Genomic DNA, 26,151 nt, shown 5'->3' on the forward strand with positions numbered 1-26,151 from the left:
TTGTCTACCAGGTTCGGTTTACTCACAAATAAACATGCAGCAGAACAATTTTTGTTTTCTGATTCTGCTTCATCTTGACAGTCAAACTCATTAATTTTAGGCGGTAAATATTTATGCTAAATATTTGCAGTAAATATTTTATGATATTAAACTCTTTGTTTATTCGCAATGTCTCCAAAAATATCCAGTGTGTAGGATTTAATGGCATGTAGTGGTTGCAAAATGCATGCAAAATGAGAGTCCCATCTAGAGCCAGTGTTTAGTTTGTCCATATATCATATATAAACAGCTAATTCTAAGGTAACAAAAACACATTTTTCTGTCCCATAAATCCGACGCACTAAACCTTTAATGTCAGCTCAGAACGTTTTTGCAGTGTCATTGTTTGGCCTCCATGAAACTGGAGGAGGGTCAATGATCATCTGTCCGTCATGTACACAATATTTACACAGTTTCTGTTAGCTTATTGTATCTGTCACTGGTGTCTTCGTGTCAGTGAAGCCAACGTTCCCCATGTTAAAATGTTCAACTTTACAGCAGAAATAAACATGTTTTTTAAGTTATGCGTAATTAACAGTGCGGTTGCTTTGATTGACAGGTAATTGCTGTTATAGGTGGCTTGTTTGAGCACCCAGACATCATTCAGCCCACCTCAGGACCACTGATGATTTACATCTATAACCATTTTTAGATTAGCCGGGAGGAGGCAAGATAATGGCAGAGCTTTCAAAATAACTCTTCAGAAACCTGTGGGTTCATGCATTTTATGGCCACGGTAGTTTTTCCTTCTTGCTAGGAATAAAAAGATAAAACAAAGGGGTTGCAATCAGCAACTACACCACTAGATGCCACTAAATTAAATTAAATCTACACACTGCTCCTTTAAGAAAATATGAATGAATGCCTGAGTAGCTCTTGGTCTGAATTTCAAACACCAAATAAAAACCCAGCTTGTATTTCATGCTCCTTTCTCGTCATTATTTCCGAACAGAAGAAACCTAATGCGTGACAGTTCATATTTACAACTGCAATCTTGGAAAGTCAGCCTCACGTTACACAACCCAAACCGTCATGATGAAGTCACAAATGAAAAACAAAAAGTTCCAGTTTACATTATAAGCAGTGAGCTTTTTCTTTTCGGACTGAAGTTGGGATGAAGATGTGAATTTTTGTGCACTACAGTTGTTTGAATTTTGATTCCTGGCGTGCTGGAGCAAGTCCCTCACCAAGAACAAAAACACCACGATATGTCATACTGACATAAGCTGCATTGAATCTTTGAAATTCATGAGCCTGTAAAACCAAGTTCACCTCACTCTGACAGCGCGTAGGAGGACATAGTGACTGACTGCCAAATGACCGAAGTATTGGATAAACATGTACGTGCACCTTGGCTGTGTCATGGTGTAATATACAAACTTTTGTCAGTACAAGCGCAGTTAAACAATGGGGGGGCGGGGGGGCGGAACCTTCACCTGTAGATAACCACCCACCGAGTGACAAATTTACAGTTTGTGCAGCCAAATCATGTGTTTTTACAATGTCAACCAAAATCTGACTGATGTTCTACATTGTTTTCACCAGACATGACAGTGTTGCCCTGGGAAAACCTCACAAAATGCCAGCTTTTTCTGTAAGAGCTTTCATTTTGACCACCAGCTATTTCAAGGCTATGTAAACAGACTAGAAGTTTCATAAGATGTGTCCCAATTCAGGGTCTGGATCCCCCAAAGGACTCAAAGTCTGTGACTCTGAGATGAAGGCCTGCATCTCTTAAAATAAAATAATCTAAAATTATAAGAACGAAGCCCATTAAATAGCAGCACTCTGAGATCCAAAGATGGGGTCTTGACTTGAAACAAATCCTCACATCTTTATAAGGTCCTCCTCACCACCTTGTTATATTTCCAAACAAAGTGTTAAACAACTGGAGCCAGTAAAAAATATAAATAAATAAAAATATGTTCATACTCGGCCAGCTGAAGAAAATATAAAAATACTTCTAAAATGATCCTTAACAAGTTTTGTCAAAAGACAAGTTTATTTAGGAATATTCAACATGTGAGCACAATATAAACTGAAATAATAAATGAGACAGATTTATTTTACTCAATATTATACTTGCAAAATGCCAAACATATTCAAAATTAATTAAATCACAGAAAACTAAAAATAGTGTGAGAAGGTTTAGCGGTTTGTGAAGGAATTTGTCATTGACGTCTTCTCTAAGAATAAACCAGTGGACGGATGCTGCATTTCATGTTATAAAATATTCATGCTTGAATTGCATTGTAATATTTGTAAATGTAAATAGATTATTTAATATTATTTATATATATATGATTGTATATATTATATCTATCAATTTTTCAAAGTCTATCTTATCTCATCCCATTTTATAGTAAATGTATTTATTGATTAATTTGAATTTATTTAATATTAGTAAATTCACATAAATAAATAGAAAGATATTAATGCTATGGTAAATATATGTATTTATTTATTTTAATTTATGGTAAATGTGTAAATAAACATGGATGTATCAATATTATAGTACATGTAATTATTGATTTGAATGTTTGAATCTGAACTACTACTACTACTACTACTCCTACCATAATAAATAATAATAATAATAATAATAATAATAATAATAATAATAATAATAATAATAATTCTACTTCAACTAGTACTACCAGTAGTACAACTACTACAGCATGGACATACAATGGTATTGTATAAATGAATAGAATAATTAATACTATAATAAATTCATATATGTATTTATTTATAAAAAATCCTTCTTAAGGTCTGCCCGGTTGGAATGCAGTTTTCCAGTCTCTCCTCGTCTGCGGTGTAAGTGTCAGTTGGCCCACATTCGGACCACCTTAAATATTTCTGCTCTCGCGTTACAGTGACACACACACACACACACACAAGTACAAGTACACACACACACACACAGTAACCGCGACGGGAGCGCGCGCGGCAGCAGCAGCAGCAGCCCTGTCAAATCACAACGGCGGTGACGCACAGGCAGAGGACTTCACATAAAACCCTGCGAGGACTTTTTAACGCTCATTTTAACGTCTAAAAGTCACGGTATTCGCTGTAAACCGGCGCGGAACTACGTAAAGGTCGACATTTTGATACTTTGTGATTGTTTACAAACGTCTGCGGGACGTTTTGAGTAGAAAAATATCAACCAAAAAAAGTCGTTTGTGTTTTTTTTTTTTCTTCTTTCTTTTCAAGCTAAGAGGCGCACGAGACCAGCCGAGGACTAACGTTAAGGTCATTTTTTTTTTTTAACATTACTTTTTTTTCGAGGGATGAAGCTTTTTAAACACGTTTGGACCCGTTAACGTGTACATACATACATATATACATTTTTAATTTTTTTTTACACTTCACGGTCTGCTCTGAATACAACATGCTGACGAACACGGCGCTTTACGCGGCGAAGAAACGGAAGAAGCCGGTTCAGAAAATGTAAGTTAACCACCATATAAACGCACTTAAATCCCTGTAATATCCATTTAGTATCTCAAAGAGTGTCTAGGGTGCACAAGAAGCAAGTATACAATGATGTTATTGTACTTTATGACCTCTGATAATATTCATATGATTCCTGAAGGCACTTTGAGAGTGTCTGATGACCCTATTGTACTGTCTGTAGCACTTATCTGTCTGTATCAGGCACTAAACATGACATTATAACTACATATTTCACAAAATCATCATGTATTTGCACCATAATCTCCTAAAGCGTTCACACAGGTAACACTCTGCACCTTATACACACTGGAAATGACTCTTTCTGAGGCGGTTACAGCTGTGCAAACACCTCCGGACTAGTCACTCAGTGTGCATTACAAACTGTGTTACATGGTTATAAGAGTGTAGTAAGGTTGGACTCTGTGTTTACAATAGTAGCTACAGTGTCTCTAGTTGAATCCATAAGGCCATAAAGTCTATTTTCCCTGCTTGTGGTTATGCAATGTTGGCCAGCCAGACCGAGGTAATGTGAAGTGCTGAAGTCCAACAACACTTGCAGGCCTATCCAGCATGGAAAATAAAGAAAACTGTTGCTTCAGTATATTATAAATCTAATTATACCATCTGAGACAGCTGGGCTTCCCAGACTGACTTGTGCAAATGATCTCAAACCGTAGAAACCCGTTGAACTTGTTACTTATTTTTCCTCCGAAGAAGCCCCTTTCTGTGCACATGTATTGAATTACTTCTTTATTTATTATTTATAGTGTTTGATGGTGCTCTGTAGTAGGGGGGTTAGCAGATGGGTGTGTTGGATCCATCAGTAAGATCACCTTCTTATGATTTTTGATTGAAGCAAATGGATTTTTAAACTGCTTCTTGTTTTCTCCTGGATTTCCCCTCCAGGTCCCCTGAACGGCCCCAGCCCACAATTTGAGAACCACTGCTGCATATAAGCAGAAAGTCATGCTCCATGCTTGTGTATACAAAAGAAACATGCCTTTCTTTTGCACATACTAATGGTTCAATAATTTGGTGAGGAAGCCTAGCACCGTGATACACTGATTTCTTACAGGACTTTTAGGGTCTTTGTACTGTAAACAATGTCAGAACCCCTTCAAAGACCTTTGGAAGCCAGTGCTTCATACTAGATCAAATACAGACAGTGGTTTTTAAGGGTTGCATCATAACAGAAACACTTTGTCTCCACAATAAAACCATGGACAAAATATATACGTACATTTTTGGACAGCTTAAGGAAGAACTTTTAAGAAAGATTACAGACTCTGCTGTCCTGTAAAGAACATTTTGAAGGGTACAATATGCTCAAATTGATCCATGCATGCAAGGAAACCTTAATGACGATATAATATCTCTCTGTAAAGCATGATTGTTAGTATTTATATTAGTTTTTGTGGTGCTATTTAGAGAAGCACCAGGCTTTGTTATTATGGACCCGTCATGGTACTTGTAAGGAACCTTTTTTTCTGAGCACAACATGCTTGAATAGTTTATTGTAGGTCCATCATAAAATACTTTTTTAAGATGTTCTCTAAAACACCATGCCAGTTTAAGACCCTTCATGGTACCGTAAGGAACGTTTTTTCTAAGAACTGTTCAGAGATTACATTGCCTTGACCCTTGTCACCATGTTGTACTTAGACCCCTCATGATGCTGTAAAGAACATTTTAGATAGACAGTTTCTTAAACCGTCATGGTACTGTAGTGACCTTTGGGAGGGGTTCTCTAAAGCGTCATGCTAGTTTAGTTATACTTGTCATGGTGCTGTAAACAACATTTGAAGAAGTTCTCTTGGGCAGCATGCTTGGTTAGTTATTGTAGAGCCATCATAGTATCGTAAAGAACTTTTTATAAATGTTCTTTAAAGCACCGTGCTGAAATGTTTTTGGCTTGACCCTTGTCCCCAAGTTAAAATGGTTCTTCTTACATCCTTCATGATGCTGCGAGGAATATTTTAAAGAAGTTCTCTTGGCCAACATGCCCAAATAATTTACTATAAATCCATCATGGTACTGTAAGGTTACTTTGAGAGAGCTCCATGCAGAATTGTGTTTCATGGTGCTGTAAGGAACCATTTGTTAGGGCAACATGCTTGAATAGTTCATCGTAGGTCCATCTTTGTACTGCAAAGAACTTTTTAGAGATGTTCTCTAAAGCACCATGCTGCCCTGACACTTATCCCCAAGTTAAAATGGTTCTCCTTTGACCTTCATGATGCTGTGAAGAACATCTCTCTAGAGCAACATGCATATAGACCTGTCATGGTTCTGTACAGAACTTTTTAGAGAGGTTCTGTAAAGCTCCATCCTCCCAGACCCTTCGTGGTACTGCAAGGAACTTTTTTCTTGAGGACAACAAGCTTGAATGATTCATTGTAGATCTATTTTAGTAGTGTAAAGAACTTTGAAGAGATGTTCTCTTGGACTTTATAGACCCATCATGGTACTGTACAGAACCTTTGAGAGATGTTTCCTAAAGCACCACCCTCTAAGACCCTTCATGGTGTTGCAAAGCACCCTTTGAGAACAAGAGCTGCTCTAACCCACACTGTCTTCCTCACTGTGATTTTACCAGTTTGTGATTTTTAACTTTAACAAGCCAGACGGGAGTGTTAACTGCTCCATACAGAACCACAGGCCCGAGCAGAGGACCACGGCAGAACCCTGCCAGAACCGTGGTTTCAGTGTGTGTGTGGTACTACCTGCATTAATCATAATCAGGACGTGGAGTTAGAGCGCTCTCACGCAATGTTTCCACGAGGGAGGAGGGAGGGAGGGAGGATGGCGTAATCTGAGACTCTCTGTTTTTTTTCTCCTCCTCCTCCACCTCCTCCTCCTCCTCCTTCTCCGACTGCCACAACATACTTTTTTCCTGTCTTTCCTTCTGTCTCTGTGTGTGTTTTTTTTTCGGGGGGTTGTTTCTTTCCTCCCTCCCTCAACACAAATTAACATAGTTCAGTGTCACGCAAACGGTTACATAAGTCTGCCATGTTCTCTTGTCTTTGCTTTTTTGAGATTTTAAGTTGCTCTCAAAGAGTTTATCTTTTTTTGGGGTGGGGTGGGGGGGTTGGTGGAGTGAGTTAAGAGTGAGTGTGTGTGTGAGAGTCTGTTTAACCCACAGACGAGACTAGAGGCGGCGTTACAACAGTCTGCCCCGAGGCAGTTTATCCTCATGTGTACACTGCGTTGTAAAACTAGAACATTTAAATCTATTGTAATGTCTATCTGTGTGTATGTGCATGTAAGAAGGAAATACATTATTCAGCTTCACAAATCACCAAAAAACTTGATATAGGTTGATAGATATGACGACACCTGAGCATTTCACCTACATGTGCATTAATGTGTTGCCCTAGTTTTCTGGTTTCAGCCTTTCCACCGCCTGTTGGAGCCCAATCTGAGGAGATTTCCTCTCATTCAGGCCCATAGTGATGTTGGTCCACTTAGGTTCTAGTTAGTAAAAAAGAAAAAAAACTGGATTTCTTCCCCTTGTTCTGACAATGGTGATGTGTACAAACATAGCTCATGGCAGATGGCTTTAACTGAACAACCAAAGTCAACAAGTCAACTGCCAAATGCAGCATTTGTGGGAGGGTTCTCACAACAAAGGGCAAAACAACCCATGCCTAAATATTTATCTAACGTCCGTAATGTTAATTAATTAAAGGATGAGTGCTCTGCCTTCTATCGCGAGTATTACACTTCCACTGCCGTGTTTAGTTGAGTGTTTTTACTTTACTAGCTGCTATGGCTCCCCCAGTGTTTTCCTCCCAGCTAAACACAGAATGAGTCAGGACAGGGTCAACATATGAACACAGAACAGTGACTGAGATGTGGTGAAAACCCTCTCAGCACAGGAGGATCTCAGTGGTTCAGATACGAAGTATAGTACTATGTTCTTCATTCCCAGAAAAAGAAAGTATTCAGATGTGATGAGTGGATTTGGAAGTTGAGTTCAGCATTTTCCAAAGTGTTGTTGTGTTACCAAAGTAAACTATGAAACATGCATGTACTACACCGGACTGCAGATCGATTCTTTTTGAGCGACTGGGTAAAAATGGTCATCCGCTGTAAAATGCCATGTCACTGCTGGTTGCTGTGATTTTTGTTTTGTTTTGGACAGAGGTCACGCTGATGTGTTGGCTAAAGTCGATGCACTGTTTCTCTCATGAGTGACATGTGATGGACGTCAGTCTGTCAACTTTCACTTCCCAGACGTTATGACACCGGTAAACATCAAAACACAGTTATGTAGTGACGGTTTTACGGTGTGGGTTTTTATTTCATATATGGGAGAAGAAATTGAAGCTTTTCAGCCATTTTATTTAGAAAATCTCCCAGATTCTCTATTCTGTGTTTGACTTCTGGCCAGCTTGAACTGCTCTGTGCAGATTGACACGGGCTGCTCGTGGCGTCCGACAGAAATAGAACAGCCGTGTATTCTTGACCCGCTTCTGCGATGTTTCTGAACGGGACGCAGTGGTTCTGGTGGTGTTTGAAACATAGTCTAGAACGACTGTGATTAGCGGCGATGACCATGGCAAGAGGACCTGTGGTGTCTGTAGATATAAAAGGCTCACTCTGAGGTACCAAAAACTTAATGAGTATTACTTTCAGGAGCACTGTACATCTGAAAAAAAAAAAAAAAAGCATAACATATTGGCCAAAATGTGAACTTTAAACCCCAGGAAGACTTCGCTTATATCTGCTTTCATATGCGGATATCTGTTTGAAGAGATTATGAGAAATGTACCTAAATCGTCACTGTCGCGTGTCAAGTTGCTGAGTGAAGTTTTAAGCCTGATCGGACCGGAAACCCTGAAACAATGGCAGCTGCCCTCAAAAGCTAAACTGTAGTCAGATGATAGCTGGTGGATTCAGAGATTGTACTGCTATACATTTCATCCACATTGCCAAATGTTGTAGAAGATGAAGCAGGTGAATAAAATAAATAAATACAACTGCAGCAACTCCCAATTCAAACTGTAAACTGATAATATGCTTAGCAGGTAAACATGCACTGATGATTTTGTCCCTGAAACATGTAGAGCAGCTTTATCTGTATCTCTGATACTCCTTCTTGTGCTCTTTTTTTTTCCTGTATCATAACTCCAGCCGGGAACAGACGCCAACATCGTATTTAGTTTCTTTTGTTCTGCAAAGGTGTCGTTGCCCCGGCGGAGACAAAGTGCCTTTGTGTGAACGCAGGGGAGTGTTTCCATCAAAACCCCACACTCTCACACACACACACACACACACAGTCATATATACACTCATATATACACGCCCCTTCCAGGACAGATTTGGTAGATAGATAAAGCGAGAAGCAACAACACTGGCTGCTCATTGTTCTTGCAGGGAGTTGTGCCGTCAGGAATGCAGCGATAGCCATCTCGCCTCGATTTCAGATATGTCGTGTTCTGGAGTATTATTGGAAGCAGATGTCTTATTTACAGGAGGGAGGGAAGGAGGGCTTCGTCAGTGCCAATGTCCACATTTTACACATTCATGTTACAGTTACAGTTCAGGCAGTCCGCTCACGAGCTTTCCTGTGGAGACTTTGTGCTTTAGACAGCTGAAAAAGAAGGAGTGTGAAATCATACACTTGCAAGTAAAGACTTTGGTCTTCCTCCTTAGTGTTTTTATTTTTTTTAACCAGGCTTGTTGTTATCGTTCATCGAATTTATCATATTTTAGAGTACAGCGGGGGAATGAGTTGTTCTTCCTCCTCATTTTTTATCACATTTCATCTGAATTTTACATATTTCACAGAAGACTACTCTTTCACTTTAAGCATGAGTCATTACTTTTAGGGACACTTGTGAAATCATTTGTTTACAGATGAAAGTTTTTTTTTTACAGCCATTACATCCTCACATTCCTTTTGAGTATTTGTTACTGGACTGGTTGTTGCATCTCGAACATTTTATAGCAGACTACTCTTAAATAAAGGCATGAGTTGTTCTGCCTGTTAATGTTAATGTTGAGCCTGGGTGCTCAAACAAGCCACCCACCTGTCTGTTAATTCTGCATAACTTTAAGCCTTAATATAATTTGAACAGGTGAGTTCTGTAAGTAGTATAGTTGTCATGAACGGGGAAATTAGCTATAGAGACCAAAACAGTTTTTTGTACCATCATGTCGGCAGTGTCCATGGATGAATCTGTTTCCTGGTCCCAGTTTGGTCTGATTTTCTTGCTCAGAGACTCGTCTGAACTCCTTGTTGAGGTACGTTTCTCGTTGCTGAAGTGTCGATATTATCTGCAACGTCAGGCTTTACATTCTGACACTTGAATGTACCAATAATCAGGAGGTTAAAGGGCTGATGCCATGGTGCCTAGAAAGTATGTAGTTATGCAGGTGCACACACACACACACATGCACACACAGAGTTCGCTTCATGATTGGCCTCACCTGACCTAAAATCCCTGCGGAGTCATCAGCAGGAACATCTGAACCTGATTTAACTTGAGAACCAGCAGACATGCCGCTGCTCTGTGTGAGACCGACCTGTAACTGAAAGGTCACAGGTTCCACTCCCACAACAACCAGATGCCCTGCTCTAGTGTTGTTGAGCATGACTTCAGAGCGTGACCTCTATACGTTTATAATGTTGTTTAATTTGATTCAGTTTTGGTTCTCAGTCAAAGGTGACGTCTTTAAACTGTTTTATTTATCTGAGCCATGGTTACTAATAAATATTCAGTTACACCTTCACAGGTGAGAGGATGAAACCAACAAATTTTGGCATTTTTGTGAGAGAAATAACTGATTCACAGTTATCCAAACTGTTGCCTTTCTTTGCAACTAGGTGGCTAATCGTAAAAGAGCAGATTGAAACGACTCCCTATGCCGCTGAGCAAGGCAGTCAGACTGAATTTGAACGCTGAACACAGTCAAAATCTCATAAATCTCAGCATAAAACTGTGGAAATAGCAACTGGACAGGACAAGCAAATCAGTGTCTGCTTACAAGCTTTCGGTGGAGCTCTCAGATGTCATCATCAGCAGTTTGCTCAGTCATGGAGTTGGAGTTTGTTAAACACGCAGGCTTAGTTCTGATTTCATCCATGACCCTTCTTGTCCAGCTACTGATGAGGACTGGATGAAAGCTCCAGGAAAAAGCTACAAAGGGGACCTTGATATGGGATTGCTTTGTTAGACTATTTCCATTTTAAGAATGAACTCTTGCTTCTATTGTTTTTATCATTTTTAAACATTGTTTGTCTAAATAAGAGAAATATCTACGAAATTGAGAAAGCATTCACACTGACTGTCTTGATGATAGGCGGAGCTGAACAACCACAGATGTTGATATCGATTCAAAGATGTATTGTAAAGGAAAAAGGACAGCCACGTAGCCATCTGGAAACTTTGAATGTTTAAGTGGAAAGCAGAAGTGAAGACGACTTCTGTTATCAGCTTTTTGATTAACTTAACTTGACTGAAGTCTGTTGTTTGTCTCTTGTTTCAGACCTACAACGTAGGTCCAAAAAAAGTTTGGATGCCGTCTGAAACTTAAATTTAAAACAGAACGCGATGATTTGCAAATTCTTTTTGACCTTGATAACAGTAGACAAGACATTTAAGATATTTTCAAAATGATGAACTTTATTCTTTTTCTGTAAAGTAGTCGAATGCTCAAAAACACCTGTTTGGAACATCCCAAAGGTAAACACGCTCATTGGTAACAGGTGATAGTATCGTGATTGGGTATGAAAGGGAAAATTCATACACACTGCAGACTTCTCTGGACATGGACTGAAGGAAAGTGGAAAAGTGTGCTGAGTCCACATGTCTAACTGTTTTTTCGGGGCTAAATTTACACTCTACGCAGCATTTATTGAAATTTGAGTTGTGAAAAAAAAGTTGCTCTCTCTCCTGTGCTGATTATATCAAACTGTAGTTAAACTGCAGGAATGTAAAAAAAAAACATCATCAGTGACCCAAAGTCAATCCCTGTGTAAACGAGAAGCATCACCAGGGCACGTTTGAGGGTGCTCCACGTCTTCACACCTTCACCGGGAAAAAAGAAAAGCCCCTCTGTACGGCGAAGGTCTGGTTTGAGTTACAGATGAGAAGCCGCCGGGTTTACCGCCGGTCACTGGAGTTCAGTTACAGATACAGACCTGCCAAACAGCCGGAGCCTTCCTGGTTTATTTACCTCTCTACACAAGTTAAAACAACAAAACAGTCTTCTGAAGCCAGTGTGAGCAGGCCTTTTTTTAAAGAGCACATGCTGCTAAATTAAGACAGATATGAATAAACATGTTAGACTGAAGCTGCTGAAGCAGTTTGCACCATGCTGCAAACGTTGCGTGTGAAATGACACGGTTGAATGTGTGAGACGTGTGATTATTTTTTATTTTAATAACTTATTTTGTCTTGCTGTTGCTTGTTTCGTTTGAACAAGAGTCCAAATGTATGACAAATCCTCGCATTTTAGAGGGTGGAACCAGAGAATGTGTGGCCCAATTAAGTATCTTAAGTAGACCATCATATAAGGAAAGTTTTTCTTCCTGTCAGGATGGAAAAAAGCCTCTACAGCAACATTTAGAGGTATATAGACCAAACCCATTAAAGTAAGCAGTGTGCAACTTTTAGAAAGAAAAGACCAAAGAGTCAGGAGAATACTGCAAATAAATAAATGTAAACCTTTTAACTTGACTTTGACCTGCTGTTTTTTTAAGCCTTGTTTCCGTGTCGAAGCGTGCTGACAGGAACAGAGTCGAAACACACACACACACACACACACGGGTGATAAACAACTCCTGGAAACAGGTGACATCAGGGCTTGGTTCCCGTGGCAACAGCGGATGGAGCAGGTAGCTCGTCGCTCCTGCCTCCTGAGAGGCGAGGTGGTCCGTTATTTTCCGCTCAGCAGACCTTTTTAATCCCCGGCATCGAGCAGCTGCGAGGGGAAAATCAACTTAGCCTGTGCGGACCGAAATGAATTTAAGTTGATTAAATGTGATTACACGAGAAAACAAGTGAAGGTTAAGAGACTATATAATGACATAATTATATAATTATAGCCCCAGCAACACCTTTCACACATAATATCCAACACATGTAACCGCAATAATGCTTTCTTTTCATCCAAATGTAGCACAAAGTTTAACAAACATTCCAGAAAATCTGCAAAAGAAAATGCATGTTTCTATTTGATTACTTTTATAATATTTAAATAATCAGTAATTTAAATATTTATCAGTTCATCTCAGCTGACAGATGTCAGTATACAGAGCACATTTAGCCTCGAGCGTGTCTGTAATACTCGTCAAGGTTTGGAGAAAGTTTGGTTGAGTTTTCGGTATTTCCTAAAATAACTCCCAACCTTGTTGCTGTGTTTTAATGTCTTCTTTCTCTACTTGCAGCCCCAAACCACCACCTCCCGATGGCACCAAGTCCAACCCCTCCAAACGCCACAGAGACCGGCTCAACGGTGAGCTGGACAAGCTCACCAGCCTGCTGCCCTTCACAGAGGAAGTCAGGGCTCGGCTGGATAAGCTGTCCGTGCTCCGCCTCAGCGTCGGGTACCTGAAGGTGAAGAGCTTCTTCAACGGTGAGTGTCAAAACTGGGAAAGTTTGAGATTTGATATTTGTCACAGGGTGTGTGAGATGATACGATATCCCTTCTCTTCTTCTCTTTTTTGGAGTATAGCTATAGCTAAGGCAGTTTTGTGGTTGTTAATTTATCCAGACATGCAGCTGAAAGTTGCAGATATCAGAGAGACAGCTGGTCTGATTCTAACCGTGGTTGTATGAGGTGTTTTTCCACCTTGAGGTCTAATCAGCTGCTTATTTCCATTTGGAGTCGTGCTTGTGTCTAGTATTCGCTCTCTTTCAGCTGTTTTTGGTCTCTACAAACTCCTGAGGGAAATACCTCTTGTGTATTTAGATGCTTACTGTGTTAAAGTATGCTCCCCAGCTACTCTTTAACTGCGTCTGCTGTTTGTCTACTGAGTTTTTAGAGCTTTTTTACTCACGGTGAGATTAATCCAGAACAGACAACTTGTGGCCAGATCGATAAACAATGAGCAGAAACTCGCTATGAGGCTCTGTAAAGTCGAGGAAAGCTGCAGATTCAGCTGTCGGAAAAACGGTTTTGTTTGCATTTGAGGAAGAGGTTTGTCTGAAATTGTACACGTCGATTGTTGGATAGTTTCATTAGTTAATTATGCACCTTTTAATCAAGTCATGTAGGGTTTTATGAAACGAGAATATATTTGTAGGCAGGGGTTTTGTGGGTGCTGTTTCCTGTGGAAAAGTTATCCTTTTAAAATACATTCAGCCAATCATTTACACTGCAGGTCAGTGAAAACAGTTTATTTTCAGCCTTTTTTAACCAGGTTTAGTCCCATTCAGTGCTCTAAACAGCACAGATACAAACATCCTGCAGTTGCAAGATACCAGTCTTTCCACAATTTCTCTTTTGTTTGTTTGCGGCTGATACTTGAAGTAAAACATGGTTTAAGGGCAAACGTCTAGACTGTTAAACATAAATTCAAACAGTTTAATGCACATTTTAATCTGAAGTGCTGTGAACAGCGAAGAAGGAACCAAAAATTAGAAAGGAAGGATCTCAAAGCACCAAAGACAAGACAAAAATACACTACTTTTTGGGGCATTGTTGAATAAAATAAAAGCAGGTTTTCACTTAGAACAATGTGGAATCAAGGAGAATAAATGCTTTTCAAGTAACATTTGGGACTCATTTGAGTGTTCAGACAAAGCTTGCATGGTTACGAAGCATTCCAGCCTCCTGTTTTGGTGCAGAAAAGAAAGAAACCGAGTGCTAAGGATGGCGGTGGAAGAGCAAAACTCCTTTAAAAGACAAAGCTCTCCATCTGAGTAGAATATTCACTGAACTGTACCGTATTTCTGTCAGCATGACGCAGGGAAACTTGAAGCTCGTCGAGGGTATCCAGTGAGCTTCCTCATATTGTTCTGCTGCCTCTTTTGAAAATAGCAGTGATTAGATCCAGACAGTCTGAAAGACAAGGTTCCTATTTACAGTAAAGGGAGATGGGGGGGTGTGTGTGTGGTCGTCACCAGCTGAAAGGCTATATCAGCGCAGGGCTGTGAAATTTGGCCCTCCTGGGTTGCTGTATATTTTGAGCCTGACCTCTTCTTCAAAAGGAAGTGTGAAGTGCAACATCAATTTTGGTATTTGACGCTATATTTCTGAATGTAGTTTATTTAAGTAAGCTAAGATGAGATAGTTTTTATTGATCCCACAGGGAAATTCACTTGTTACGGCAGCTCACAGTGCACAAGCTGCATGAGAAAAATGTGCCTATTAAGGCTGAATCCTTCCTGCAGTGAGTCCGACTCGCAGTGTGTCGCTCCCTCTCTCTCCCACCGCCTTTCTGTCTGTCTTCAGCTGTCCGCTGTTAACTGCTAGCCTAACAAAAAAAGCATTTGAAGGCTTGTGAGTGATACTAGGAGGAGGTAGAAGACTAGTTACCAAGCATGTTTCAAATTCGTGCATCCAAGTTTGCGTCTGATCTTTATTCACTGCTATATTAGTTCATAAAATCTGAGCATCTCATTGTTTTTACACAACTCGCCTTCAGCTGTAATTGACACAAACAATAAATTCTCCTAACATAAAGCAGTAAACAAGGTATTCAGAGCGAAGAGCCAACAAAACTTGTCAAGTAAAGAGGTGATATATCACCGCCTTTGAACACTTGAATAATAAAACTGTTATGGTGTTCACTTTATTGGTTTAAGAAATAGGCCTTCGTTGCTGGAATCAATGAGAGTTTTTGTTCTGACACAAGAGTTCAGGCTGTCAAGTGAGCCAGAAATCTCAGCTGCTGGCGAGTAATCAATGAGTCATTGGCATAATAACAAGCCTTTCAACCCCCTGCAGACATGGTATGGTCTATTTGTTCAGTGAGACAGTTAAAATATTACTTACGGTATTGCCTCGTATCTGTAGAAAGTGTTCTCATCAGAACTCTGGAGACTTTCAGTCTTCTTTTTCCAGCAGCCTCAACCTGTTGCCAAAGAAAATAGACAGCGGTGCTTGTTGCTTTGGAGTCATCAATTATTTGGCAGCGCCGGTCACTTAGTGTCGGCTGAACAAATGCGTTTGGAGGCAGCGACGGGAGTCTGGTTACTTTCAAACTGCGCTGTCAGTGCTGAGGGCTGAGGTTGTGGGTTCTAGTGGCTTCACTAAACACTTTTATTTTGAAAGGAGAGCACAGGGGAGAGAATTTTTACACCGGATAACCAAATTATAATCACAGTTTATTGTTGATTAAGGGTTTGGGCTGTCTTTTTAGACATTTGAAGATGTCATAATCTCTAATCGATAAAGAAAATAAGTTGCAGCCTTGCACTATAGCAAGTACTTAGAAAACTCCAACTGATTTATTTATTAGAAAACTATTTACAGAATAAAGTGCTATGTTTATTGTTAGGAATTGCACATTACTCTTTATCAGTCATGGTAGCAACACCACATGTGACAATATTTAACTTATTTTTTCAACTTAAAAATTTACTCCTGTTACTGTTAGTTAGTTTAATATATTTTACACACAAAATATGTGAAATAAATAAATAGCATAAGTCCTAGTAACTCAAACTTCTGGCCCCCAGATTAAACTGAACACAAAGATCGAAGCCTTGCAGGTTTCTGAAGCTGCAGTGACATGCACAGCTTCACTCGTCTCATCCACGCTTGTTTTGCTGTCTCTAGCACAGAAAGCTGACATCCTCTTTCTTAATCCTGCTTCTGATAAAGCTTGTTGTTTTTCAAACGGAGGGGAAACGGTCGGCAGCACAGCACGAGGCCCGTCTGAATCCCTGAGAAACTGAAGTTGCAGTGCCCAGAAATACACACATTAATCATTATCTGACTTATTTTCTTCATTTCACAGCTACATAAATACACAGTCAAACAATTAAATAGCTATCGAGAACACACATACATACACTTCTTCCACCACTACCACCACCCATTTCTTGGCCTCTGATCCATCACTCTCCCTCCCACCGAGCCCCACCCATTTCCTGTGGCGGCCCCTGCAGCACCCCGGGGCCCCTTTTCCTTCAACCGCTCAGCCTTTTCCTCAATGGCTCCTACGTCTGAAGTTCACAGCTCCTCCAACCTCTCCGCCCCCACCTCCAAACAAACGCTGCAGGAGTCCAGTTTGTTGTTACAGCAGGGAGGCCTGTTCGCACGGCAGGCCTGCACCGGGACAACTCGAGGCTTTATGCATTCATGAAACTCTCCAACACACACCAACGCTGCAGAGTTTTATTTCTTCTCTGCTGCTTCAAAGGTTGACTTTTAATGCAAGCCCCATTTGAAGCACATTGTGGTGCATGCGATTATCCACCTTTGAGTCCTCATTACTGGTTTTACTTTTTCATTATGTAATGACAAGTTTGTTCGTCCACCTTGAGATGAATCCAGAGAGCAATGTGGGCCCAGTCTGCTTCACTGAAACCAGTTGTTCCTGAATATCCGCCTACCTTTTATATCATTCTTGATTATCTTTTATAGTTTCTGCCTCTGTCGCCAGGAAATGATGTGTTCGTTATTGCTTGTGAGATCATTTCGAGAGAGTTTTGTGATGAGACAATTAGAGATGAATTACTCAAAGGTGTTTGTCAGTATGTGTCAGCCTTGTGATAGACCTCAGGTTTGAAGATTAGATAATGATTGTAATCAAACATTATTTCTCTCTCTGATTGTGATAATAAACCTTATTTGCACAAGCAGTTTTTAAAACATTAAGTTTATATGGACGCTCAGACAGTCAAATAAAAGTCGACATCAAAGTCAGGAAATTATCTGAAAGTGGAGAGGGCACCTGGAGATGAAAGGACGATGACACAGGGTAAAAATAATGGTGCAAACGATAAAATAAAAGACATAATGTAACAGCAAGTCTATAAAATTAAGTTTTACAAGGTGATTTTAGAAGGTAATACAGATACTGATACAACACAGCTGCCGGAGTCAAGATTTTTATGCTATGTCAACCTAAAGCGTGTGTCCTGAAGGTAAGAGAGTCAAACAGAGAGTCAGAGTGAGGGATAAGCTCTGCTTTGACCCACCACAGCCCAGGAACAACATCAAATAGATGCACTGATGTAGCTTCTTTGTCCCTATACTGAAAACACTGAATTTCATGTTTACTTATATTACAGTACATCTAGCCAATTCCCAACTGGTTTAATAAGATCAGTGTTGTTGCAAATATGGATTTGGTGCATCAAATTAGTGCATGCACTTAGAGGATTACATCTGACCAATAAAGTCTCACACATCTCAAAGACTGAAACTGCTGTCTGTCACTTCTGCTTTGAGGTGACCAGCTTTTTGAATGAATGTAGTGCAGCATTAACAAGGAAACATTCACAAAACAGGGCGACTGACTGACATTTGAAACAGTAACGATGACGCAGTTTCCCCGAATATACAAGCTGCAATTTTACAGTTCTTTCAATTTCTATACCTGCCTTTTTTACTGTTGGCGAAAACAACTAGTTTTAATTTCCCAGAATCGAAGGTGAATCGAACCTGAAATAGCTTATTTTGTCTGAGCAACTAGTCCAAAACAAAAAAAAGATCCATTTATAATGATAAAAAATGGAAAGACGCTGTAAATTTTCACATTTAAGAGGTTGTAATCATGAAATTTGTGTCATTTTTACTGAGATAAAACTACTTAAATCGTTGCAGATTATTTTACTGACAGCAATTAATCATGTTAGCTCTGTTTGTTGTGGTTATACTAGCCATGAGTTCATAAATGGACCCTCATAACAAGAGTTCAGTTGGTATAAACAGTTTCTGTATGTATCTTTTTCATTTGACAGGGGACTTACAAGGAAAGGAAAGAGCTAAACATTTGATCAGATTAGCTCTCATTTTGCTCAAGGACCTCTTACCTCAAGGGCCCCTTGAATATCCTTGGATCCCAGTCAATCTGCACTCGAAAAGCGTACAATTTTTTGTTATCTAAAGTCTGAAGTGTTGACATTTTATAGATGATTCTCCACAAAGTAGACCATATTATGTTAAATCATGTTGGAGAACAGGAAGCGGCTTTGATATTCTTAGCCTTTGAGCCAAGACTGAGCTTTTCCAAGTTAGGCATCTGGGAAAATAGGCATATTTTCCATGCAGAAGTACAACATGTGGACAAACCCAAAATTTAGATTGTCACATAGATGTTGATTCATAGCTTTAAGTTCTAAAAATGCCCAACAATGATCTAAAAACTGTATATGCTGGATAGTGTCTGTGAAAGAAAGCTCTGTATTATTTGTTATGAACATACATATCCTCTGTTAGCTGTCCACAGGCCAGTAACACTGCACTGTGCTGCTGTGTGTGGCCTCTGTGCCGTCCAGACGCTGATGGCAGCAGGAGTCTCTCAATTAGATTATTCTTCATGAGGAATTTGGATGAACCACAAGACCTCCAAGGCTGAGAAAGTCTGGTGCTTTCTCCTCTGTCATGTAAACACCAACCTTTTTTTTAATCTACAGTGACTTACTCAACTTACTAAACTTGTGAATAAAAATACATATCGCCAGACAGCTTTAGAGTACAATGGGACCTCTAAATGGACGAATGGATACCTGCCAAACTTTAAAGGTACTGAGATACAATATCCATGACTTGATTGTAGCACTAAAACACATTTACACCTGTGATTAAAGATTAAAATTCAACACAGAAACAGTTCATTGAGCAGCAGATCGTATCAGTTGATATATTGTCTTGTAGAAAGCCAAAGCCATGATGCAGGAATAGTAAATCCTCCAATTCCACATAAGTAAAGACAGTTCAGGTCTCCAAATAGCTCGCCACATTTCTGTTTCTGGTCGGGTTTTGTGCTGATTGATGGTTATTTCCCTGTTTGACAACCAAAACTGTTTACAAAAAGACATAAAAATGACTACAAGCATGGATAAGATCAACATAAATAACAAATCTTAAATTTATATAGTGGTTCAAATGACAAGAAAACACTACCACAACTTTATTGTTGGCTAAAAATAAAGGAGGAGATGTTTCACTTACCAAACAAGGAAGTGTCTGACTATCTTTTGGATTAGATAAAATGATTTAGGTTCAGTTTAAGGGGATTAAAAACAGTTTTTTTTTTTAGCACAATAATGTGTTAATGTGAACGAATACCGTATTTTGATACCTTAGTTGCTGTATAACTTTAAAAATATATGTTTCCAAGATTTATTTCTTTATATTTTATTATTACTCCTCCATTTTCTCTCTACTTTGTGTGGCATTATGGGACATTTTGGTCATCAGACCAGCAGAGGAGCGAGTCCATTTGTCTGCTGAACTCGACATAAAGACGTTCACAGTTTCAAAAACAGACAGAGTGTCTGTGGCCTTGGTGAATCTCTCATTGTGACTGCGGCGTTACCAAACACGCCAGTCAGAGTCTGTCTGATGGCGAATTTCCCAGCATGCCTCTCAGCGAACAAAGACGACCCAGGAGTGTAAAGGCTCATGGGAAGGCCAGGCTGATACGTTGCTCCAGCAGGATGTGGCTGAGAAAAGAACGCTCTCTGTCCGTCCTCTCGTCCCCGTCTCTCCCCCTGGGCTGAGCCGCAGGACGGGGCAGACGGACTGATGGGAAATGCCCGGGGGTTCGATCCCATGGCCGACACTCACAACACCAGCATTGTTCAACATTATGAACATTTTCTGAGCCAGACCTCCCTCATCTTCAGACACAGCTCTGTTTTCATCTTCAGTGTCTCTGTCTGTCTTTGTGTCTCTTCTTTCTTCTGCTTTTCATCTGCTCCATTCGACTAAAAAAGTTACAGAAATTAGAAATAATGCAATCTTTTTGTTTTATTGGTCATATATGTATAAATACGTCATTTACCCATGGATGGATTACTGTTTCACCATTCAAAGGCACAAAATGACTACAAAGAGACACGAAACAGCTACAGAGAGACATAAAATGATAGACATAAATGGTCAACAAAGAGATGCAAAACAACCACAAGACACAAAACCCCTTAGAAGACAACACTCATCCATGCCTAAATAATAAACTGTTTAATTCATATTTCATTTTTGATCACTTCACATCAAAAATTTAAGTACGTTGCTCAATAGCAAGTGTAGAAAACAAGTGAAAAAACAATGTAATTAATCAAAAATGGTTTGAAAATAAAAGCATCTCACGGTCGGTTTCAATCTGTAATTTGAAGTGTCACTGAAGACAATACTGCTTTCTTTCTTTCTCAAGTTTTTTTATTGTTTCGGCTGTATCATTTGCATGGGAGGAGATGTTTACTCGGCTGACAATAGATAAAGAAAAGCTTTAGTACACCTGAGAGGCGGGGGGGGGGAATGACAGGCATGAAAGTGCACAGGATGACGTATTTCACAAGAAATGAGAAGAACAGCCACCGCACTGGCTGCACTTGCAGATCAAACATGCTTTATGTTAAGAGGTTGATTTTGAGACAAAGAAGTCCGCTTGGCATCCATGTTTTTTTTGTTTGTTCATCGATGAAATATTTGCCCACAAAATAGTTGTTTCTGATGAAGCTCTTCAGTGTTTCTCGAAATCTGGGGCGATGAATTTGAGGTTGCGACATTTTTCCAGAGTGGATGCGTTTGGTTTTTGGATGGAAGTCTTCATTGTGCTGTTGATGAGGCCCCAGCAGAGGAGATTTCTGGCTGTGGAGAGCCGTAATTTGTGGTCTTATAATAGCTCGGCTGAACTTCCCTCCTCTGCTGGGCCTCAGGAAACACACACACACACACACACACACACACTGACATACATGCATGTATACACACTGCCTTTTTTTCCCTTTCTTTGTTACACATTCAGTATTTTCTTGCTCTCTCAACACACACTTCTTTCCCTCTGCTCCTCCTCCATGCGTTTTCCAGATGTGTTTCCAGTGTTTTCGGTTTCAAGCCTCAGCCAGTGCTCCCAGCAGATTAAAGCTTCTAGAGGTTGTTGAGCTTCCTCTGTTTGAACCCTGTGGCCCCCCATGAACTCGAGCTTGACCTAAGTGATCTGTCTAATGTCCGAGGGTGCAAAGGTCAAGGCGTCACTGTGCTGTTAAAGGGAACTGTGGACTACAATATTTAGCTTGTCACTGGACTTTCAGTGGACATTGTTTTGTCAACTGCAGCTTAAAAGGTCAAGAAGTCATTTTCAAGTTTAACTTTGGAAATTTTAAACATGTGAGCTCCAGCTCCATCTACCTGAAATTGTAAATTAAAAATAGAGTTAAATTTTAAAACAACCTCTGACACAAAAATGAGGCAGAGTTATGTCGACTAAATGGTACCAGAAATCATGGGAGTGTCTGTGGTTTTGCTTTATTTTCCTGCTGTTTGACTGACAGGCTGATAGAAGGTGTCGACAGACACAAACCGGTGTTGGCATTCACTCTTGTGGTTGTCACACAGCGACATTGTACAATGACATGAATCAGCCCCCCAAAACACAAAGTAAGTCCTGCTGCAGATTCACTGTTTGGCAGGACTCCCGGGCCCCGGTAACCGCTGTCAGGAAACAGATGCCTGAGTTAGCTGCGTTTGGTGGGACCTGCCTGTGTCCTGAGGCAAAACAAGGCTAACTGAAGAGCTGCTGTGGAGCTAAATCGAGGCTGAGCTGTTGGTCAGGGAGTTTTTTTTGGTCTCACATCACATGATTCAGGCTGGCTATGCAAGTCCTGGAATATTAGGGACTTTTAGAGATGCATTGCAATCAGATCAGAGGTCAGATAAGTAATTCCCTCTGCTGGTAGATGGGAGTAGATTCTGCAAAGTCTTTTTAAAATAAACAGTTTTGTTTATTTTACGACATAAAAAATATTCAAAATTAATTGATTATTTGTAAAAATGATTAAAGATGAATCAGTGATTTTGTGGTTTTGTTTGATCCATGTTGACCCAGCTACGAAGTTTTCTCAAACATCAACATCCCCCCAGTCGTGTGAGAAGATTGGTACTGCAGCCACGTTTGTTTTCATAGCTCTGTTTTTTTTCCTTCATCAGGCGTATCCATGTTTTAATGAAGAGGAAGAGGATTATGAAAAGAGAGAAAGAGAGAGAACTGGTTTGTGTCATCGGAGTCTAAACATTAATATTTTTATTGGCAGGGCAGACAAAATCCAACAGAGAGACATTTAAAAACACTGAAACAAACTGGTCTCTTTCAACACACAGAACATATAGGCGAGAACAGGACAGAGAAAACGTCTTAAAGACGAGAGGATGAGGAGACAATTCACAATGTGACATCTGACATACGAGTTGTGTTGGGGTTTGTTATCAATGATTTGTGGAGGGGGTGTAGTTAAGAGAAATGCGGGAGTTTTGTTGTGGAGTCCTGGAATAAGTCCTGGAAAGGTCCTGGAATAAGTCCTGGAATGTCTCCAGTGTGTCCAGCATGATAACATCGGACCTGCAGACCCTCTGCATGGAGGATCGCAGTCAAAACACGGCAGACAAGCAGTCGTGTAGAAACCTGCCCAGGCATCTGGGGAAGACCAGAGGGTGTGTGTGTGTGTGTGTGTGCTTGTGTGAGAGAGTCTGTAATGTGTGTGTGTGTGTGTGTGTGTGTGTGTGTGTGTGTGTGTGTGTGTGTGTGTGTGTGTTGAAATCAGCAGAAACATGCTGGCACTGAGTCGTACCTACCACTGCTTTTAGATAACTTCATATTTTGTGTTTTTACTCAGACCTGTTGGTCTTTACCTGCTTCTCTTTGTCTCTGGGAGTTATTTTTAATCCACTGTTATTAACGAAATTCTCCCTCTTTATTTATTCATGAAGCTTAATCTGCTGTTTACTTCAGCGTATGTCACAAATAGTGCTGTTTAAATTGTTTACATTTTGTCTGAGAAGCAGTCAAAATGTAACCTCACTTTACAACCAAATGAAACTTAAAATGAATCTGTGACTAAAATAACTGATTATTAATTTTTCTTGCAGTGTGTCCCACTAGAATTAACCAGGACCAGATTCAAAATGAGCCCACGGGGAAATTTGCCAATCCCGAGCGCAGTTGGAAAAACATCTTAAGGGATCCAAGAATAATTACAAACCAACACAAGATCAGTTAGCGAGCAGTTGGGGTCAAGTGTCAGTAACCAGGACCTGAGGAGACCTCTAACAGACTCACATATTTATATATTTAAAGCGAGCATTCCACTGTCTCTACTGTTAGGTGCAGCTCTCTTTCCAACAATAACAAACTTTGAAGAATTATCTGATGTCAGCCTGGATACATCTTGTTTTGTAGTATATCGATGATGAACAAATGTACACAGTGGCTACGACTGTATTTTAGGAAACATCTCTGTGTCCCTTCACAGTCCAGATCTCTGTGGCAAAGCGCCAGGCATCGCTAATCAATGCCACATGTCCGACTCTTTTCATTACAGGCTCCTACTCTCCTATCTGTTACTGGTAGGCATCCTTTGTTTCCGTGCCGTGATGTTGTTTCTGCGCTGAGCTCTATTCCTCATGCAGACAACAATCATAAAGCTGGCAAACAATCAAACAGAGTCACTCTCTTTCATCTGTCCACTCGCCGTCCGTGACTAAACACTTAGTCAGAAATCACAGCTCCAAACACAGTGTGTTTTTCGTGTCCAACACCTGACAAGTTCACTTTGTTGGGATTAAGAGTTTATGTTAGAGTCATAGTAGTAAAATCTGGCTGTTCTAGTTTGTTGTCACATTTCTGTCATTCGGCTCAGGATGAAATGCTTCTACCTTATCAAGAATTTTATCTCCACTATGCAAATTGCCGATTTGCATCTCCATCTTGCTCAGCTGTCCTCACGGACCTCGGGCAAACACACGAGACAGCGATGAAAAACACGCTGTGCCTGAAAGGAAACTGTCTTTTGTTCATGTGTCAGTGTCACAACACAGCAGCTGTCAGTCAATTATCAACACACCTTCAGCCAGACAGGAGGAACTAATTAGTGAATGAAAACAAGTGTACTCCCTGAGCTCTATAGGTCATGGTTTGTCGTGTGACACCAGATGTACACATTTAAGTCAGACATTTTGCTCCTAAATGAGGTGCCGAAGCTTTATGAACCTTAAAAAAAAGTTAGATCATTTCTCTTCAGACTCACAAATTCAATCAAGCCAAGCCCTTTGATTCAGATATGCCGTCTTAATAACAGCCATAAATCGGTTTACACATGTGGCAGAGATAGTTTTCAGTTTTCAGTGAAAGTAACAAACCCCAAACCACAGAGCACTTTTCACCAAGTCCTCTGTAAGATAACAAAACCAAAGTTTTCTAGCACAGTTTGTACACATGGTATTTAATAGCGCTGCGCATGAGACACTGAGACCAAAAAGATTAAAAATAAATGACATCAAATGGCAGACTTACAAAGAAAAATTGAGAAAAGTCAAGAAAATAAAACAGCAGGAGAAATGAAAATCAAATTTATAGGTGCATAGTTTAAAAAAACAAAGCAAAAAATAAAAAAGACAGCCCAGAGTTTAATGAAAAGCAGCAGATAAGTTCAGAAACACAACGCACAGCTCCATGTGCTTCTCAGTTAAATGGGGGGAAACCTGTAAAACACGTTGACTAATCTCTCCTCTGTGTCTTACAGGAAGTAATGTTTGTCAGAGGAAGTCAGGGCGGGAGGAAGCGCCTGGGGCAAAGTTGTGGCGGAGAGAAAGGTGTCTGCTAACCTCTGATCTAGCCACAGCCGGGGCAAACGTGGCTAAACGGGGCTAGGATTAGCTAAAAAGACAGACATTGTTATCTTTAAAAAAAAGGACAGGACATGATGTGCTCCAACCATATGGTTTTTATGTCACTGTCTGCTGCAGGAACACAAAAGACAGAGGCCAAATTCAATCACAACAGAGAGCAGAGATCAATAAAAGTTTCCAGAATGCTGTTAGAAAACAAAATATTTAAAAAAAAACACTGATCATTTGAAATCAGCTTGGCGTCTTAAAGCCAAGAGCCTGCTGGATATCTCTCCATTCGAACACGACAGCAGCTGATTTTAATCTCAACCACGGCTTCATCCAGAGAGCAGCAGCTAATTAATAAAACGAGCCTCTGGTTGTGATGACTCGCTGGGAGTGAAAACCAGCAGACTCTCGCCCCAGCTGTTGCAAACGAGAGCTCATCCCTCATACATGTAGCACCGGGTTAGTAGACGGTCTGTTATTGCTTTTATTGTATATGCTGCTGCAGTCTGACACAGCAGAGAAGAAAGAGAAATGCTTCAGCAGTCATCGGAGCTGAGCTGAAGGATGCTTTGGGCTACTTATGTAGTGTGGGAACTTTAAATGTTCTGTAAAATGTATTTGACGAGTAAAAAACTCCACCAGTGTTCTCAGAAATCATTACATTCTTGGAAAATAAGCAGATGCACTTTATCAGACTGCATATTTAGGTAGTCAAGCAACTGTTACCTAGCGTCAGAATCTGTGACTAATTTGACCACAAGCTGAGATGAATCATTCATATCGTTCGTTTATTCTGTGGTAAATAATCTGAGCAGCACATCTTTGACATCCGGGGGAAAAAAAAGACACTCCTTAGGAGCTGTTTCTTTTAAATGCCTGAAGCAACTCTTAAGTTATGAGGTATAAAAGTCG

The 26,151-nt window shown here is 40.1% G+C and overlaps 1 protein-coding gene across 1 annotated transcript in view; it reads left to right on the plus strand.

Moving 5' to 3' along the window:
• Positions 1-2,989: 2,989 nt before the first annotated feature.
• ahr2 (aryl hydrocarbon receptor 2) overlaps positions 2,990-26,151 on the plus strand; it is a 62,408-nt gene continuing 39,246 nt past the window's right edge. Inside the window, exons 1-2 of the mRNA XM_010741480.3 lie at positions 2,990-3,489; positions 12,893-13,080. Coding sequence (XP_010739782.1) covers positions 3,431-3,489; positions 12,893-13,080 — 247 coding nt within the window. The 5' untranslated portion in view covers positions 2,990-3,430. The remainder of the gene's footprint in view (positions 3,490-12,892; positions 13,081-26,151) is intronic.

This window comes from Larimichthys crocea, chromosome XIX (assembly GCF_000972845.2).
Source record: "Larimichthys crocea isolate SSNF chromosome XIX, L_crocea_2.0, whole genome shotgun sequence".
Classification (NCBI taxonomy): Eukaryota; Metazoa; Chordata; class Actinopteri; family Sciaenidae; genus Larimichthys; species Larimichthys crocea.